At 49.3% G+C, this 16,757-nt stretch overlaps 1 protein-coding gene across 3 annotated transcripts in view; it reads right to left on the reverse strand.

Annotated features, from left to right (window-relative positions):
- Window positions 1–16,757, reverse strand: part of Rap1gap2 (RAP1 GTPase activating protein 2) — a 217,117-nt gene that overhangs the window by 188,454 nt on the left and 11,906 nt on the right. For 2 of the 3 annotated variants that reach the window (XR_015630591.1, XM_087571963.1), the window contains exon 2: window positions 16,168–16,284. Coding sequence is in view for 1 of the 3 variants with exons in the window: in XM_087571963.1 (XP_087428089.1) it covers window positions 16,168–16,284 (117 nt within the window). In the remaining 2 variants the exon portion in view is untranslated. 3 annotated transcript variants of the gene reach the window in all.

A 16,757-nucleotide genomic window follows, 5' to 3' on the forward strand; every position in this document is an offset into this window, starting at 1 on the left:
GGTGCTGGTTCCAAGCTTTCCAAAGGAGTCTGTCTTCACAAAGAGGAGGTGGCCGGATCCCTCACACCTCACTCCAGGTGGCACTGCCATCTGGTCTTCTTAGATAAGGAGATATAAAGGATCCCAGAACACGGCTTTTCTAGAAGAAATTTGACATTTTGAATACAAATCTTTAAAAAAAAAAAAAAACTGTACCTGCCAAGCACAGTGTGGTGCCAGAGACCTGCAATCCCAGCTGCTAGAGAGGCTGAGTCAGGAGGATTACTTGAACCAGGAGTTCAAGGGCCAACCTGGACAACAAATCAAATCAAAAAAAGGAAGATAGGGGTTGGGGATTTAGCTCAGTGGTAGAGCGCTTGCCTAGCAAGCGCAAGGCCCTGGGTTCGGTCCCCAGCTCTGAAAAAAAAAGAAAAAACAAAAAAAAACAAAAAAAAACAGGAAAATACTGGGTGTGGTCACTCTTTCCAGGTGCCCATCACATCACACACATGCCTTTAATCCCAACACTCAGGAGGCTGAGACAGGAGAATCTCTGTGAGTTTGAGACCAGTCTAGGATAGTTACGTAGTCAGCCAGAACTACATAGTAAGAATCAGTTTCAAAAAGAAAGAGAAATGGGGAGAGAAAGAGAGAGAGAGAGAGAGAGAGAGAGAGAGAGAGAGAGCTTGCAAAGCACCCATCAGTATCCTGGTTTGGTATCTGGATGCTGGTTTTATAAGTGTATGTTGAATTGGTAGGAACTCATCCATATGTAGGCTTAAACTGGGTGCAGTGCTATGGAGGTATATCATGCTTCGGTGGCAAGAGTTTTTTTTCTTCAAAATATGCATGCCCTTTGTCCTAGCAGCTCCATTTTCTCTTAGATTCCCCCCCGCCCCAAGGGGCATGCTCAGAGGTGGATGCCCAGTTGTTCTTTCCAGGTCTCCATCACTGCCCATGAGGTGCTGGAAACAACGGGAGTCTCCAACCTGGTGGGGAGGGGGTAAACACCTCCTGGCAACAGGGTACACATGAGCCAGCACAGTGCACCAGGACCAGCACTCGCAGTGGTGGGCAAAGCCAAGGTCAGCTTCAGGGTGGATTAAAGTGAGTACAATCCAATCATACTCTAGAGCAGAGTCTTTGGAGGGAGGATTATGGGGTAGGAGTGTTTCCTCCCTGTACTTTCCTAGGCTTCCTTACAACGAGGAGGCCTTATTTTTATAACTGGAAAAAAAAGCAGTAAATACTCTTTAAAGGAAGCCTAAAGAGGCAAGCCCATGGTTAGGAAATGGGTTTTTGGCTGTGCGAGGTGGAGTTGTAGTTCTATGATAGAAAGTGTGCACAGCATTCAGAAAGCCTTGGGGTCCAACACCCAGCACCAGCCCATCCATCTGTCAGTCACATCTCAAAGGTTCTAAGTATGAGGACTAATTGCACTTTAGGAGCCTGGGTTCAAACCCCAGCCCTGCAGCTCGTCAGTAACGTGGCCTTAGGCAAGGTTCTTAACTGGCCTTCAACAGGTTTGCAAGCCTTCAAAGCCGTGCCTGCCACAGTCCTGGAGATTTGTCAATTAATGTACTGCTCAAATTCCTTCCCATTGTCAGGCGTGGTGTCCCATATCTACGATACCAGCTACTACAAAAGCTGAGGCAGGAGGATAGCGAGTTTGAGTTTAAAGCCAGCTTGGAGTGTATAATAAGTGCTGAGCCAAACTGGACTATGTAGCAATACCATGGCTCAAAAAAAGAAAAGGCTATCTGGTCTACCATCCAGACTTAGGGTCAGGGAATTGTCCCCAGATGATTCTGATCCAGTAAGAAATTCTGGAGTGACATTCAGTAGAGAATTTCCATCATCAATGATGTCCCTATTGGCTCTCTGTAGACTTGGACACTAGGGACTGCCCCGAAGGGGCTTCTCACTAAAGATCACACCTCTAGGTCTTTGCCTTCCATCTGCTCACTCCATCCAGCTGAGCCATCCCCAAGTCTTGTGTAGCATCTGGCTACACTGCTCACCAGGATGAGACAGAAGGTACACACTTGCGCCCTCTATGTGCAATTTCTGGTAGTGCAAGGAGTGCACAGGATGTCTTTGTTTCCTTTTCTAGGAAGACAGCCACCATATTGTCTCTGGCAAAAGGGAGAGAGGGATGGAGAGAAACTTCAGTGTTGCAACAAGGACACCAGGTGAGAGAAAGAGTGGTCCCAGTCTGACACTAAATGTAGCCATGGAGAAAACACTTCCACTTCCCCATCCTGGGCCTTTCAGATATGAGAAGAATAATAATAAATTTAGTTCATTCTTTCCTTCATTCTTCCTTTCTGAACTTTTTCTTTTGAGACAGATCCTTGTTAAGTTGACCAGGCTAATGGTGAACCTGCAATTCTCAGCTCCACCAAATGCTAACCAGACCCAGTTCCTTCCACGTTTGAAACAGAATCTCGTTATGCGGCCTAGGCTGGCCTGCCCTTGGATCCTCCTGCCTCAGCCTCCTGAGTGGTGGAATCGAGGTTTGTGCTACCACATCTGCCAATGTAAATCATTTCTTGAGAGCTTCTGATGAACCAGGAAAGCCCAAATTTCTTTTTCCCATTTAATCCTTATCACAACTATATTTGCACTTGCCTAATTATCAACTAGAGCCTTGAAGTTAAAAAGTTAAGGTCCAGGGCTGTTCGGGAGCAATGGTAGAATTCAAACCAGAACCTACTCCAACACACAGTGCTCTTATATACTAGGCTCCAATCGAGTATAGTGTTGAATGCGAGATGTCAACAGGCTGGACTGCTGGACTTAAACAAATCTCAAGGTTCTCCCCAGGGTACCTGTGAATGCCTGGCCAAGAAGCATCGCCACCCCGGGCCAGGACAGGCAAGCTAGGCAGAAGGACCATTTCTTTGTCAGATGAATATGAACCTCAGGCAAGGCAGGTGGCTGAGACAGAAGGAGAGCCAGGGGGCTCGCCCAGACACTAACAGGGGTGGAGGCTGCAGCTCAAAAACAGCACATGCATGATTCATTCAGTTGATTTTCTTGCATAAAGATGAAGGTGCTGTTGGGGCTCAACCCACACCCAGGCCCAGAGCATATCTAGAGCCCCGCCCCTACAGTGTCATCACCAGCAACACGTAGGAGAGAATGAGGCTACCTTGGAATGATAAAACAAGCAAAGACAGGAAAGGCCTTTTCCAGGCCAGCTCAGTTGGTAGAATCCTTGCCTGACCCACACAAAGACCTAGATTTGCATCTGAGTGCCACATAAGCTGTGTGTGATGGTGTGCGCCTGCAGTCTCGGCACTCCAGAGGTAAGAGGAAGAGGATCAGAAGTTCAATGTCATCTTCAGCTTCATAGTGAGCTTGGGACCAGCTCAGGTTTAAATAAGACCTTGTCTCACAAAAGAGGAGGACGGGGAGAGAGGGAAACAGGGAGGAGGGAGAAAAGGGAGAAGGAGGAAGGGAAGACAAGGAGGAGAAGGTGGGTAGAAAGAGAAGAAGGGAAGGAAAGAGGAGAGAAGGGGGAGAGGAGTGGAGGAGGAGGAAGAGAGCTGGAGAGGTAGCTCAGTGGGTAAAGTGCTTGCCTTGAAAGCATGAGAATCTGACTATGTTTTGGGTAAAACAAAAGCAAAAGACATGATGATGTGTGCTTGTAGTCTCAGGGCTGAGGTAGGGACAGATCCCTGGGGCAAGTCAACCTAGCCTACTTGATGAGTCCAGGCCCTTTCTCATAGGAAAAAAAGATGGATGACACCCAAGGAAGAAAACAAGAGGTGAGGTTGACCTCTGCCCTGCACACATGTACATGTATAGCTGCATGTACACTCACATGTCTTGTGCACCTGTAAACACACGAACATGCATGTGTGCACAAAAAGACACAAAGAAAAAATGTCTTTTCCATTCAAGTTTCTCCTCTTTCCTCTACAAACCCCACCTTTAGGAAGGGCTCTACACAGTGTCCTCACTTGGCAGATGGGTAAACTGGGGCACAAAGAGACTAAGTCATACATTCAAGGTCAAGAGCTGAATGTGTGTGTGACTCTGTACCTTGAAAATCATGCTGTATCGATTCCAAGGTTGCGTAAGGGAAGCAAGATATCTTCCTCATGGATTTCTTGGGTTGCTTGCCCTTCACCCAACCACAATGCTGGGCAAAAGCATAAACTAGCACACAAAAAGAAGGCATAAATATACTTGAGGAGAGGAGCCATGTGTGACACCAAGCCAAGTGCCAGACATAAGCAATGAAGCCGGCATGTAATTCACTCCTAAACCTTAAATCACCCAGATGGCACTAGGTAGAGAAGATATGAGTGCTCCCTGGTAAGCCCTGTCCAAACTGCAGATTCATGAGCAAAATAAATGTCAGCATTGTTGTAAGCCATACATTTCGGTGGCTAATATGCCATATTAGATCACTAGAGACGCAACAGAGCCTGAATTTGAACTAAGCAAGCTGGCTCTAGAGGCATTTCTGCAGCATCGCCTGCTATGCCAGAGGCCGTACAGCGGAAGGGGCTAGAGACAGATGCAGAGGTTAGAGGCATGCCTAACCAGTCACTAGCCCATTACTCCCCAAGTGCTTCTGGGGTTTATTGTGGATTTGGTTGGTTTGGGGGCTTTTGTTTGTTTGTTTGGTCAGTTGGTTGATTGGTTATTTTTGGTTTGTTTTTCAATCTGTACTGTGTTCTGGGCTCTGCCTGTTCTGAGAACATTTGGGAATATAGATCGATACACCACTGCTCCAACCGGCAGTGGGGAGACTGGACAACTTCACAGGGGACCGGATGGCAAGGGAGGCCTGCTTCAGAGGCATAGCCCTGAATGCCCTACCTGAAAGTGAAGTGGAAGGAGTGAGGTGAACACAAAGAGTGAAAGACACAGGAAGCAGCGTCAAGAACTAACGGGGTGTGGGGGGCTGTGCAGGCTCTGGCTCCACCCCTTCCCACCTGTGATCTTGGGGAAGTGACCTCCACAAGGAAATGGCAATGAGACGCTACTTCTTAGGACTGTCACCCACAGATAAGGGCTGTTCCAGGGAGTAGCTGAGCTAAGACATGTGGAGCCAGGGCCCAGCACAGGGAGACCTAGATAGCAATAATTGCCATTTGAATTCTGCAGCAATTGAGACCCCAGCAGGAAGACCAAGGCCCCAGAGCCCACTTTGTTTCCTGTCAGAGAACCACACTAACCAAAGATATTAGAGAAGAGTAGGTACAGGGGGTCTGAGAGAGCCGGCCACCTGCGACATAGATGACAAGAACTAGAGTATGTCAGAGGGTGAAAGGAGGAACACGCCTCACCAATCAAAGCTAATGGACCCTTCCACCTACCCCTGCAGCCATTCTGAGTCATCAGCTCCACCCAAACCCCTCCTCCCACACAGAGTTCAGGAGGATGGGGCTGGAGGTTGGACTCTCCCTCTCCAGGTACCACCCTAAAGGCATTGGACACCCACACATCCCAACAGGGGGAAGCAGCTGTCTCAAGTCAGGGGGTAGGGCAAGGTAAGGAAAGCCAGTGAGAGGGCAGAACTAGGCAGCAAGAGGGACGGGGGTGGGGTCGGGAGTGGGGGGTGGGGGGAAAGACACAGAGAGCTTCAAGAAGAGCAGAAACCCCGCTGGGGTAAAGTATCACCTGCCATCACACTCTCCAGGACCCTGGAGAGCGCCCAGCAAAGGCGGCTGACGTTCAGCCAAAGGTACCTAGAGCAAGCAGAGCACGTGCAGAGACACGCCACAAACCAGAGATGCCTATACATTGATCCAATAGCAAGGCCTCCAGGACACACAGTATCACCCAACATAGGTGTACACACACACACACACACACACACACACACACACACACACACACACACGGACAGAATGACAGGTAAGATCAGGCATGAAACAGAATTCCCCGCTGGAGAGATATCAAAGCCCTGGAGACAACTACAGCAGCATCAGCTTTTTTTTTTAAACTAAACTTATTAGAACAAAAGCCACCCACAATTGCAGAAGTCAGACTTGTCTTTAAATGACTGCTGAACCTCCCCCCCAACCCAGCCTCTGTGGGGTGTGACCCTGCCTGTAGACAGAAGACGGAGGCAGTGACCTTTGTAATGCCAGTGTGAGCTGTCCGTACAGAGCAGGAGGCGGCTGGATACTTCCCCACAGCGTGACCTCTCCTAGAGGGAGTGCCATGTTGCCTAGAGATGTGAAAGGGTAGGTCGACCGGGGCCACGTGATGCCATGGCAACAGGCCCTTGCTAAGGCACATCCACAACTGCTTTAGCAGATCATGACAGGACCTATGTGTTTGCAGATGGCACCTCCCCTGTCAAAGAGGGTGTGATAGCCCAGAAGGAGCATTGATGCCTGGGAAAGAAAAGTGGCTGGAGGGGCCAGACCCCGACATACGAAGTCAGCTTGGCTCCCCGAGTAACTTTCAACCGCTCCTTCCCTTCCCTACTGCCACCATCCCTGTCCCTCAGGCCCATCCTGTACTATGTCCCAGACACCTCTAACTCCAGGGACAAAGGCTGACAACTTACCGCCCAGCCTTGTGCTCCAGCATTTTGGCCACCTCCTACCAGTCTGCTATGTCTCCTGTCTTGTCTGCAATGTCTCTAGGCTTCCCCCACCTCCTGCCCTGTCCTTTCCTGACTACAGCCCAGACCAGTGCCCACGACCATCTGCCATCTCCAAATGCAAGCGTTCAGTCCTCCTTCAAGCACCTGCTTCCAAGCGACTGCCCTCTCATCCTTCCCGGCCCACTTTAGGGCTCCTGCACCCTCCTGGGTATCATTGGCTCTAATTCTCAGACAGTGAACCAAATCTATTCCAGCCTGGGGAACTGGGCCACAGCCCCAGAGGCACCAACAAGAACAGAAGTCTGGCCCTTGAAGCTCAGACTCCACAACTAGGAAGGGTCTTAGGGGTTGTCTACCCAGTGTCATCCACAAAGTGGGTGAAAATCTGTACCACCAGACCCTGCTGCCTTCCTGACTGCTCAGAGCTATTCCATCAGTAATGACCTTAGCCACGTACCCAAAAATCCAATAAAGAATCAGACATAGTGGTGTGTTCCTGAAATCCCAGTACTTGGGAGGTAGAAGTAGAAGGATCCGAAATTTAAGGTTAGACTGGTTTACATGAGACTGCGTCAAAAAAAATAATGTTTTCCAACAAAGGCTGGCACAGAGATAGCTACCTATAATGGCAGCTACTTGGGCAGCCAAGGCATGCAGATCATAGAGCTACACAGCAAAATCTTGTTTCCAAAAAGAAAAAGAAATAAAAAGAGTTAGACATGGTGGCAAATGCCTTTAGTCCCAGTACTTGGGAAGCAGAGGAAAAGTGGATTTCTGTCTGGTCTACAAAGTGAGTTCCAGGACAACCCAGTCTACACAAAGAAACTCTGTCACAAAAAAAGAATCACAACATCCAGATAAGGAAACTGAGGCTCAAAAAATCTAGGTAAACTTGCCCCAGGTCAGTGTGTGGGATGCCTCAGAGTGTCACTGCCAAGCCTTTTACCCTACCTCCTACTCCAGCCATCTCCATAATGACCAGCCATTGCCCCTCACCCCAGATTGGAAGTAGCATGTTCTAAGTGCCACACATCAAAACTGGATGAGGTCACACCAAGCCCTCTCTGCAGAAGTGGTGTGGGTCCCCAAAGAAACCATTTGAGCTTCATTTTGTATAATCTAGAAGCATGAGGGAGTTAATGGCCACGGAGTCACCCTCGGGGGAGGGGGAACTGCTAATGGTTTCTCTCTCCAACACAGCAGCTCTGAGATGTAGCCCTTAGGCTCCTCTGGAGACCCCCAGGAGTAGAGCAGCAGATGGTAAAGGAGAGCCTCTCTGCATTGCTCACCCTTCTCATCTGCGTACCCTCTGCTCTGCTGCCCTCCATCCACTTTCCCACTAAAACCCTGGGGCAAGCCCTTCTCCCACGAGTTCCTAGGGTAGGGACAGGGGTGTGGGGGGTGAGCACACAGAGTTGGGGTTGGGGCAGCAATTCACATCCAGGTCTCAGTGCCAACCAGCTGTCACCAAAGATGGTAGTTAAGCCTTCATGTTTGGCCAATGTGCCACGTCGCCACCACAGTTTCTGTCAGGGCCCTTTTCCTTTGCAGTTTAAATCATTCTGATCTTCTGTGACTCTGCCACACTTAATTGAATTGTTTGTTTGTTTCTTTTTGATGCTTTGGGAATTTCTAGTTTGATTTTGAGTTTTGGTTTGTGGCTTCTGAGACAGGGTCTCACTTTGCAGGCCAGGCTTGCCTTGAACTCATGCAATCCTCCTGTCTAAGCCTTTCAAGTGCTGGGATTGCAGATATAAGCCACCACACCTCAAAAGGGATCTTAGGAAAAGAGAGAGTGAAAAGCTGTGGAGGTGTCACTCACAGGAAGACTTTCTGGAATAGAGACCACTTCCTTTGGAACTAGGATACCCTGGACTTACATAGAGTCTCATCAGTTGTGCCCTGACCCTTGCCAAGGTGAACATCTGTCCCTGCCCCAAAACAGCAGCCACAAAAGGTCTTGGCTTCAACATTCCATACCATCCCAGGCCCCGAACCTTCCCCTGCTCCTCAAGATCTAGTGAGGGAAAAGGGGCCTGAGGCAGCTTCCAAACACCCGAGCAGACACATCCAGCAGGCACTCACCCTTAGAGCTGGGCAGCCCAGAACCCTTGCTTAGAGGTAGGAGATGCACAGCCTCTCCCAAGTCCTGAGGAAAATCACTGCCCAAGACCTCACAGGCCCTGAGTCACTCCCAACCTCCAGGCAGCTGTGCAAGCTTTTCTGTTTATTCCTCGCCCACAGCAGGAGGAACAGAGGGATGAGAGCCTTCTTCACCAAGAGAAACTGAGACCTATGAGGCTCAAAGGATGGCTTCAGTATCACAAGGCATGCCCCAATACAGGCCCAGGACAATTCTAGTAATACCTTTAGAGGAGACCCTGATGGGAGCCATTCAGAAGCTGATCCATGAATTTAGAGCGTAAACCCTGGTAGCATGTAAATGCCCTTCAGATTTAGTAAGGGTGAAAGAGAGATACAGAGGAAAGAAGGATGCCGCTTACCAGCTCCCAAGTCCAGACATAACAAGTGTAAGCAAAACCAAAGTGCAATCTATAGAGTCCTTCTGTCCCGTAAACAGGACCCCCCACCCGTGCCTGGCACTGCCACACCCACCCAAGGCCTCTAGAAATGAGCATCAGGCTGCAAGCTGGCCTTGCCCCGCCGGTTCATGAAAGTCTCTGGACCGACTCCACCAGTTCTACCGCCTCTCCCTGGAACAGGCACAAGCTGGCTTGGGGACAGACGGGCTGGGGCTTCTGCTCTTGCCAATGAAAACAAGTCCTCCCTCCCCAACCTAGCAGCCTGGCTTCAGCATCCTCTTGGGGTTACTGGCTTCTTTCCTGCTACTGCCACCTGTAAACACCCACGTCTGACCTCCATGTCCGTCAGCGTCTTTCACCAGACTCCAACAGGGAACTGACCAACATCACACGCATACACGCGCGCACACGCACACACACATACACACACACACATACATATGCACGCCCCTCTTCATGGTGAGTGTGTTGTGCCGCACTCGCACACCCGGCAGGGGTTTCTATGGACTGTCACCCTACCTCCCAGACAGAACCCAGTGAACCTAACTGCTTGGTGCGATGGGCGCGCGGAGCTCACCCAGGCCATCAGTGCTTTGCCAAAACACACATCCACTCTCACAGCATCCTCTCCAGTTCCACGCTCAGTCACACCCAGGACTCGTCCAGATGCACGCCGGCTGTGAAATTACAACCTAGCCCAGAGCCACTGACCTTCCCACACTCCCGACGTGGACGGAATGTCAATAGTCAGTCCTGCCGGCTCACCCAACGGGCGCGCTGGTCGGCGCGGCGTCCACGACTCTCCATCAGGACTGAGCCCCCTCCTCCTCAGCGCGGGGTTCCCTCGCAGCCCGCCCAGCCGCGTGCACCGTCACCGCGGCGCGCACACGCGCACACCGGCCGCCACAAAGCTGCGCCGGGCCGCTCGCACACCTGGCGGGCGCGCCCCCGTCGACGGAGCGCGCACACGCAGTCTCTTCTCTAGTCCTCTAGATCCTGCGCTCCCGCCCCTAGGGGCTGTTCGGAGCTGGGTACCAGCAGCGCCCACCGTGCAGCTGCAGGACACCGGGCTGGGTTTGGGGTACTACGGGTCCTGAGCGTCGCGCGCCCTGGGGGATGCTCGTGTCCGCGCGGCCAGCGTATTGCCCTGGGCGGCTCCTCCTAAACAAAGGCGCAGGGTGAGGCAGGCTGTGGGGATCCCGTGGGGAAAGAAGGGAGAAGCCCACCTGCCCGCAAAGGTTGCTGCAGGACAGGGATCACAACACTGGGGACAGAAGATGCTGAAAGATTCCTGGGTTCCTAATCGGACTCTCTGAAAGCGTGCTATTGGAACTTGGAAGTAGGAGACCTTCAGGGACTGCTGAAACCCCTGAAGCCGACGCCTGCCTGGGACCTGACAACCTACAGCTTTGGTTCTTTCCCTCTGCAGATGCATCCCATCTTCCACCAAACCAAAGATGCTCCTGAACTTGAAAACGTTGAAGGAACGATGTAACCCCCACAGCAGGCAGCCTCTGACACGCATCCATTAATGGGAAGTTCATTCCCTGGAGGCAGCACTCAGGCAGCTTAAACCTGAAAACATCCTTTATTTGCATGGAAATCTTCCTCGGTCCTAACCACTGGTCACAGCTCATTCTGTTCTGGACAGGGTGTTCTGCATCTAGAACGTACCTCACGCTTGCTGTTTCCTTTGCAGGGATATATTCTTACGTCTGTGCCCTGCGCTCCCGTACCCTAGCTAACGCTCTCACCAGCACCTTCCCTGTATGGCTGTCCCTTTGTGTGGTCCGAGACCTCTTTCCACGTCCACTTGCAAGTTGCATATCTCCATGCCCTGTTTTAGACTTCCGTGCAACCTGATCGGCTTGACAAACTATCTCCATGTTTGCCTGGACCACTCTAACCCAAGCTGGAAGGAAGTGAGGAAGGCAGGGACGGCAGGCCACAGTCTGGATCCTGAAATGCTAACTGTGGAGCATTAGAGGTTCTAGCATGCGATCCACAAGAGGAAAGGAGCTGCCAGTGCCCATAGAACCAAAAGACAAACAGCCTTAGAAACAAGGGCACTTCCCTTCCTTTGGATCCTGTCCTGAGCACTTGAACCCCGAGATTCCAGCGCTGGTCAGCAGAGACAGTTCAGGAACTTAAAGCCGACCTTGAGCACTTGAGTTTGATGCTCAGGACACACATGGTGGTGTAAGGAGTGTCCTGAATATTGTCCTCAGTCCTCCTCAGGCACCCCACGACAAACGTGCACACAATGGCACACATGCACACCATCACACACACACACACACACACACACACACAACATAAATGTAATTCTAAAAGAATAATAAAACTGAAATTTTTGATCAGTATCTGAAACAAGCCACTCAATCAGAACCCTTCAGGAAGCTGCTTGCCTTATTCAGGCGCCTGGATGCAGACAGGATTAGAGGCCAGCTTTCCTTACCCCTGTCATGCTACCCATAGTCATCCCCCTTATCCTCCAGAAACACTATAAGCCTTCAGTCCCAATGAATCCTGAAACCAAGTTCAGCACCAAACTAAGTGTACGGTATTTTTTCCTATAAAAGTGTCTTAGAGGCCTTTAATCCCAGCACTCAGGGATTAAATCTCTTGAGTTCAAGGCCAGCCTGGTCTACATAATGAATTCCAGGCCAGCAGGTGCAGAGGACCTAGGTTTGGCTCCCAGCACCCATGTGGCCTCACAACTACCCGTAACTCCAGTTCCAAGGGACCTGACACCCTCTTCCAGGCTCCACCAGCACCAAGTGGACAAACACACAGTGCATGCATGTGAGGTGCATTCATACACATAAAGATAAATAAATACCAATAATAACAGACCTCCCAGACTTACAATGGCTTTAATTACAAGTTGTTGACTTTAGAATTATGTGAAAGTAAGAAGACTTTTGGTCTCTTTCCAGGCTGGAGGTCTGCCATAGATACTCTCCAGAGATGCTGGACAGCAATCATGAGCTCCCCCGCTCAGCTACACTTCACAAGGTAAACAAAGGATACTACATGTACAGTGCTGTCAGCATCTTTGGAAAACAGACACTCAATAGTTACTGGACATGATCAACATGTTATCATAAAATATGCAAAGCTGTAATTAATGTTCAGTAGATCAGTTGTTATGTTAAATGCACTTAATATTTTCACCTTAGAGTGAGTCTGGTGGAAAACGACCCCATTGTACGTTGAGCATCTGTACATGCAAACCAATATAAAGTTGAGAATTTTCATCCTTTTCCTGTAAAGGAAGCACTTCACAAGTCTTCACTGACACATCAAAATTGCAAGCATCATTAGTCTGGCACTTTGGGAGTCATTAAGCAAAAGACGAATTATCTGAACTCAAGCACTCAGATACCAGGACCATGGGCAAGGCTAAGTGACCAAAGGTAGGAAACATAGACAGTGTGGCAGAGTGATGAGCCCCATCCCAGGTGGGACAAGGCAAGAAGGAACAAGATTCCATTGGCTACTCAGAATAGGTGTCTCAGACTAACACACAGCTTTAACCTTATGAATGTTTCTGGAATTTTCCATATGCCACTTTCAGATTGCTCTTAACTACGGGTAAGTGAAACTATTGGAAGTTAAACCTCAGGTAAGAGGGGCTCACTTGCTAGCTTTGCACCTACACTCCAGCATCCAGGACAGCATGGGTCCCATTGATGTCACCTTGCCTACTGAGATGATGCCTAGGATCCTGCTGTCAGCAACGCCATCCACATCCACCCACAACCATCTGAGAAGCACCCACGACCACGATGAACAGAACTCCAGTAACAGCAGCCCACTCACCTGCCTCCTTAGCTGCTGTCCCCCTGCCCATGTTCCTCTGTGTCACCTGAAAGGCTCTTACGGGAAATGAGAATACTCTCTTCCAGAAACGAACATCCCTTGTCTCACACTTCACCACCCCGAGTGCAATTTCTAGCCTAGAAAACTAATCAGATAAACAATCTTTCCCAGGCAGGGTGGGTTCTCAGGGAATTCATTCAATAATGATAATCATCCAATTCTTCCCTAAGTTTCCCCAAGCCAATTTCTTTAATAACAAGTCTCTTTTGAAACTTGAATGAGGACCGATATTCACCCCATTAATGTGAAGTTCCTCTGTGGCACCATTTCCCCTCTTTGCAGAGGTAGACATCGCCCTCCTACCCTCCAGCCTTTGGGTGTGTGCCTTGCACAAGAGAGCCGATGAGCACAGAGGTCACCAGCACTTTCTCTCACCGCTGTTATTGACACCTAGGTTTCAGCTCTTCACTGAGGAGAGCAGTGCCCAGATCAACGCCTTGCTCTAGAGACTCGATCAGTTCATTCCCACACAGCAATTAAAGGACGCACAGTAAACACAAACAACAATAAACAAAAAATGCCTGAATTCTGGCTCTTGGGGAGACTGAGGCAGGAGACTTAGGCATCCTAGGCTGGCCTAAACCTAGGCTACAAAATGAGATCCTGTCTCAACACTAAAGAACTCAATAATAGAGCTGATGAGATATGGTTCAGCTGGCAGAGTGCTTGCCTGGCATGTGCAAAGACCTGGTGGGATCCCAAACACTACACAAATCGGGCATTTCTTGAGGATAAGTGTTCAGTAAGGTTCATGGTAATCTGAGCACTGGGAAGGTGGAGGGAGGAGGAGTTCAAGGTAATCACATGCTACTTACTGAATTTGAGGCCAGCCTGGACTCCATGAGATCCTGTCTCAAAGAAAACAATAATAACAGCAAACAATATTCTATCACGTAAGTAACTGTGGCCACTGATCTACAGCATACTCCTCCTCAAGTCCCCTGAGCTGAACAAGTCTGAGGGTGAAATCTGAAATTATTTCAAATTGTTCTGTCTCATTGTGTGGTTGCCTTCCCCCTCCAAGGAGCCTGCCTGTCTTGCTCCTGTGACCCTGAAGCATCCTTTTCTCTAACTCCAAGCGCAGAGCAGTTCCATTCACCTCGGATCGCCTGGCAGGAATCCTGTCTGCCAGCTCCCTGCTTAACAGTTTTGGGATGCCTCCTTAGTCTCAGAGTTCACCTCCTACCAGCTTCCCCATGAGTTCAGAGCCAATTTTATGTTCGTGTATGAATCACTCGCTAGCTATTGAGTGAGCTCCTTCCTTGGGCCACTTGTGGTGCTAGGATACAGAGAAGAAAAAGTGGGAAGGTCCCTGTCCTCCACCCCAGAGAGTTTCCGATGCAGTAAGGATGAATACCGGGATGGACAGACCAATTAGACATGTCACCCCAAAGCAAGAGCTTGGAAGAAAAGAAAATACTCCACATTGTGTCAGATGACAGTTGTCTTGCGAGGGGGACTTGAAAATACTCTGAAACTAAATCACAGTGTGTCCTTCATGACCACATCTTGTTAGAATGGCAGCTCCCCATGTCAGTCCCAGGAGACTCCCTCTTCAGAAGCAGTCACAATCACACACTTGGATTTCAGGGTAGAAGCTGATTTTTTTAATGTATGTGAGTGTTTTATCAGCATGTATGTCTGTGCACCACATGATTGCCTGGTGACACAGATGTGTGAAGAGGACATCAGATCCACTGGAGTTACTGGTCAGCCATCATGTGGGGGCTGAGAATTGAACCTGGGTCTCTGGAAGAGCAGCCTGCTCTTAAACATGGAGCCATCGCTCCAACCCTATTTTCTATTATTGTAAAGCTTTGTGGGTTTTTAGGGGAAGGAGCTCAGGATTTAAGAGAACCTCCAGAGGTCCTGGTTCAATTCCCATCTCCCACATGGTGGCTCACGACCATCTCTAACTATAGTCTATAACTGTAGTCCCATGGGATCCAACGTCCTCTTCTGGTGTGCAGGCATATATGGAGACAAAATATCCAAATACATAAGATATGTTAATGAAGAAATCTTAAGAAAAGTAGATTTTGCGGGGTTGGGGATTTAGGTCAGTGGTAGAGCACTTGCCTAGCAAACGCAAGGCCCTGGGTTCAGTCCCCAGCTCCGAAAAAAAGAAAAGAAAAAAAAAGAAAGAAAAGTAGATTTTGTGTGTATGTATGTATACATGTGTGTGTGTCACAGTGTGTGTAGTGTGTGTGTATTGTAGTATATGTGTACAGTTTGTGTACAGTGTGTGTGTATGTAGTGTGTATGTGTGTAGTGTGTGTGTACAGTATATATGTGTACAATGTGTGTATGTACTGTGTGTCTGTGTGTGCGCGCGCGCGCGCGTGCGTCTAAGGAGGGTATAAATATCACATCCTCCTAGAACTGGAGTTTCAAGCAGTGTGAGATACCTGCTGTGGTAGCAAGGAACCACACTCAGGTCCTCTGCAAGAATAGTACTCATTTTTAACCACTGAGCTATTTCTCCAGCCCCTTGACTTTTTATTTTAAGACAGGGTCTCACTGAGCTGTACTCGCATGCAGCCATGTGCATGGGGAAATCACAAGACAACCCTCAGGAGTCAGTTTGCTCCTCCCACTTTGGTTCAGGGATCAAACTCGGATCATCAGCCTAGTATAACAAGTGCTTTTTTTTTACCCACTGAGCCGTCCTGCAAACCCCATCCTCTCTTCTAAGGAACCAGCGGATCTGCAAGTCTGAGAAATCTCCACTGGCATCACATTCTGAAAATTTGGAATATCCTGAAAGGAAGGGAATAAATATGGACCCATTTTACAGAAGAGAAAGCAGAGAAGCAGAGGCAGTAAATTAATTCCACTCACTCTGTGCATCATTCCAGCTGATAAACTCTTTCCACTACCCCAGGAGACCCTGTCATCATGGAGGGTCAGATTTCCCACTGGGGATTTATAAACCAGCGTGGGCTAGCTGTAGAGGCAGCAGCAGGATGCATGAACCCATATGAAGAACAAGGAGAGGGCTGAGCACGGTAGCACATGCCTTTAATTCCAGAACTTAAGAGACAGAAGCAAGCAGATCTCTGCATGTTCAAGGCCAGCCTAATCCACATAGCAAGTTACAGGCCGGTCAGTGCTACACAGTGAGACTGTGTCTAGAAAAGAAATGAGTGGGTGGGAGAGGGAACAAGCAGAAGTTTCCTTTACCTGGAAGGGGACTCGAGGTCAGCTCTGCTGAGGATTCGGTGCTGCTGAGGACTGTAGAGCCACTGGAAAGCTGTCAGCGTTCTCTCTTCTATTCGGAACCGCCCTTCCTGTATGTACCTGTGGCAAACACCGGCAGGTTAGGAGCAGGCTCTGCTAAGCTCGCTCCTTTAGACAGGAGACACCTATACCCACACAACCCTGTCCATCTGCCAGAAAAGCCCCATCTGCACAGGCCACAGTAAATGGCTCTGGTGAGGAAGGAGTAAAGAGGAGCAAGTCGTAACTCAATCAGTAGAAAATCTCCCTCATAGTTGGAGAAGTGGGGAAGTGTCACTTGGAAGTGATGAGGCTCCTGTCACTGAATGTATATAACCAAATATCAAGCATCAGAAAAAGGTCTATCCTATAATACCACAGGGCTAAGGGTGTGTGTGTGCGTGCATGTGTGTGTGTGTGTGTGTGTGTGTGTGTGTGTGTGTGTCCATGCACACATCTGTGCATGTGTATACCCTGACTCACACATGCATATGTGGAGACCAATGGTGTATGTCCACCTTATATTTGAAACAGGGTACCTTACGGGACCTGGA

Source organism: Rattus norvegicus, chromosome 10 (assembly GCF_021556685.1).
Source record: "Rattus norvegicus strain SHRSP/BbbUtx chromosome 10, alternate assembly SHRSP_T2T, whole genome shotgun sequence".
NCBI lineage: Eukaryota > Metazoa > Chordata > Mammalia > Rodentia > Muridae > Rattus > Rattus norvegicus.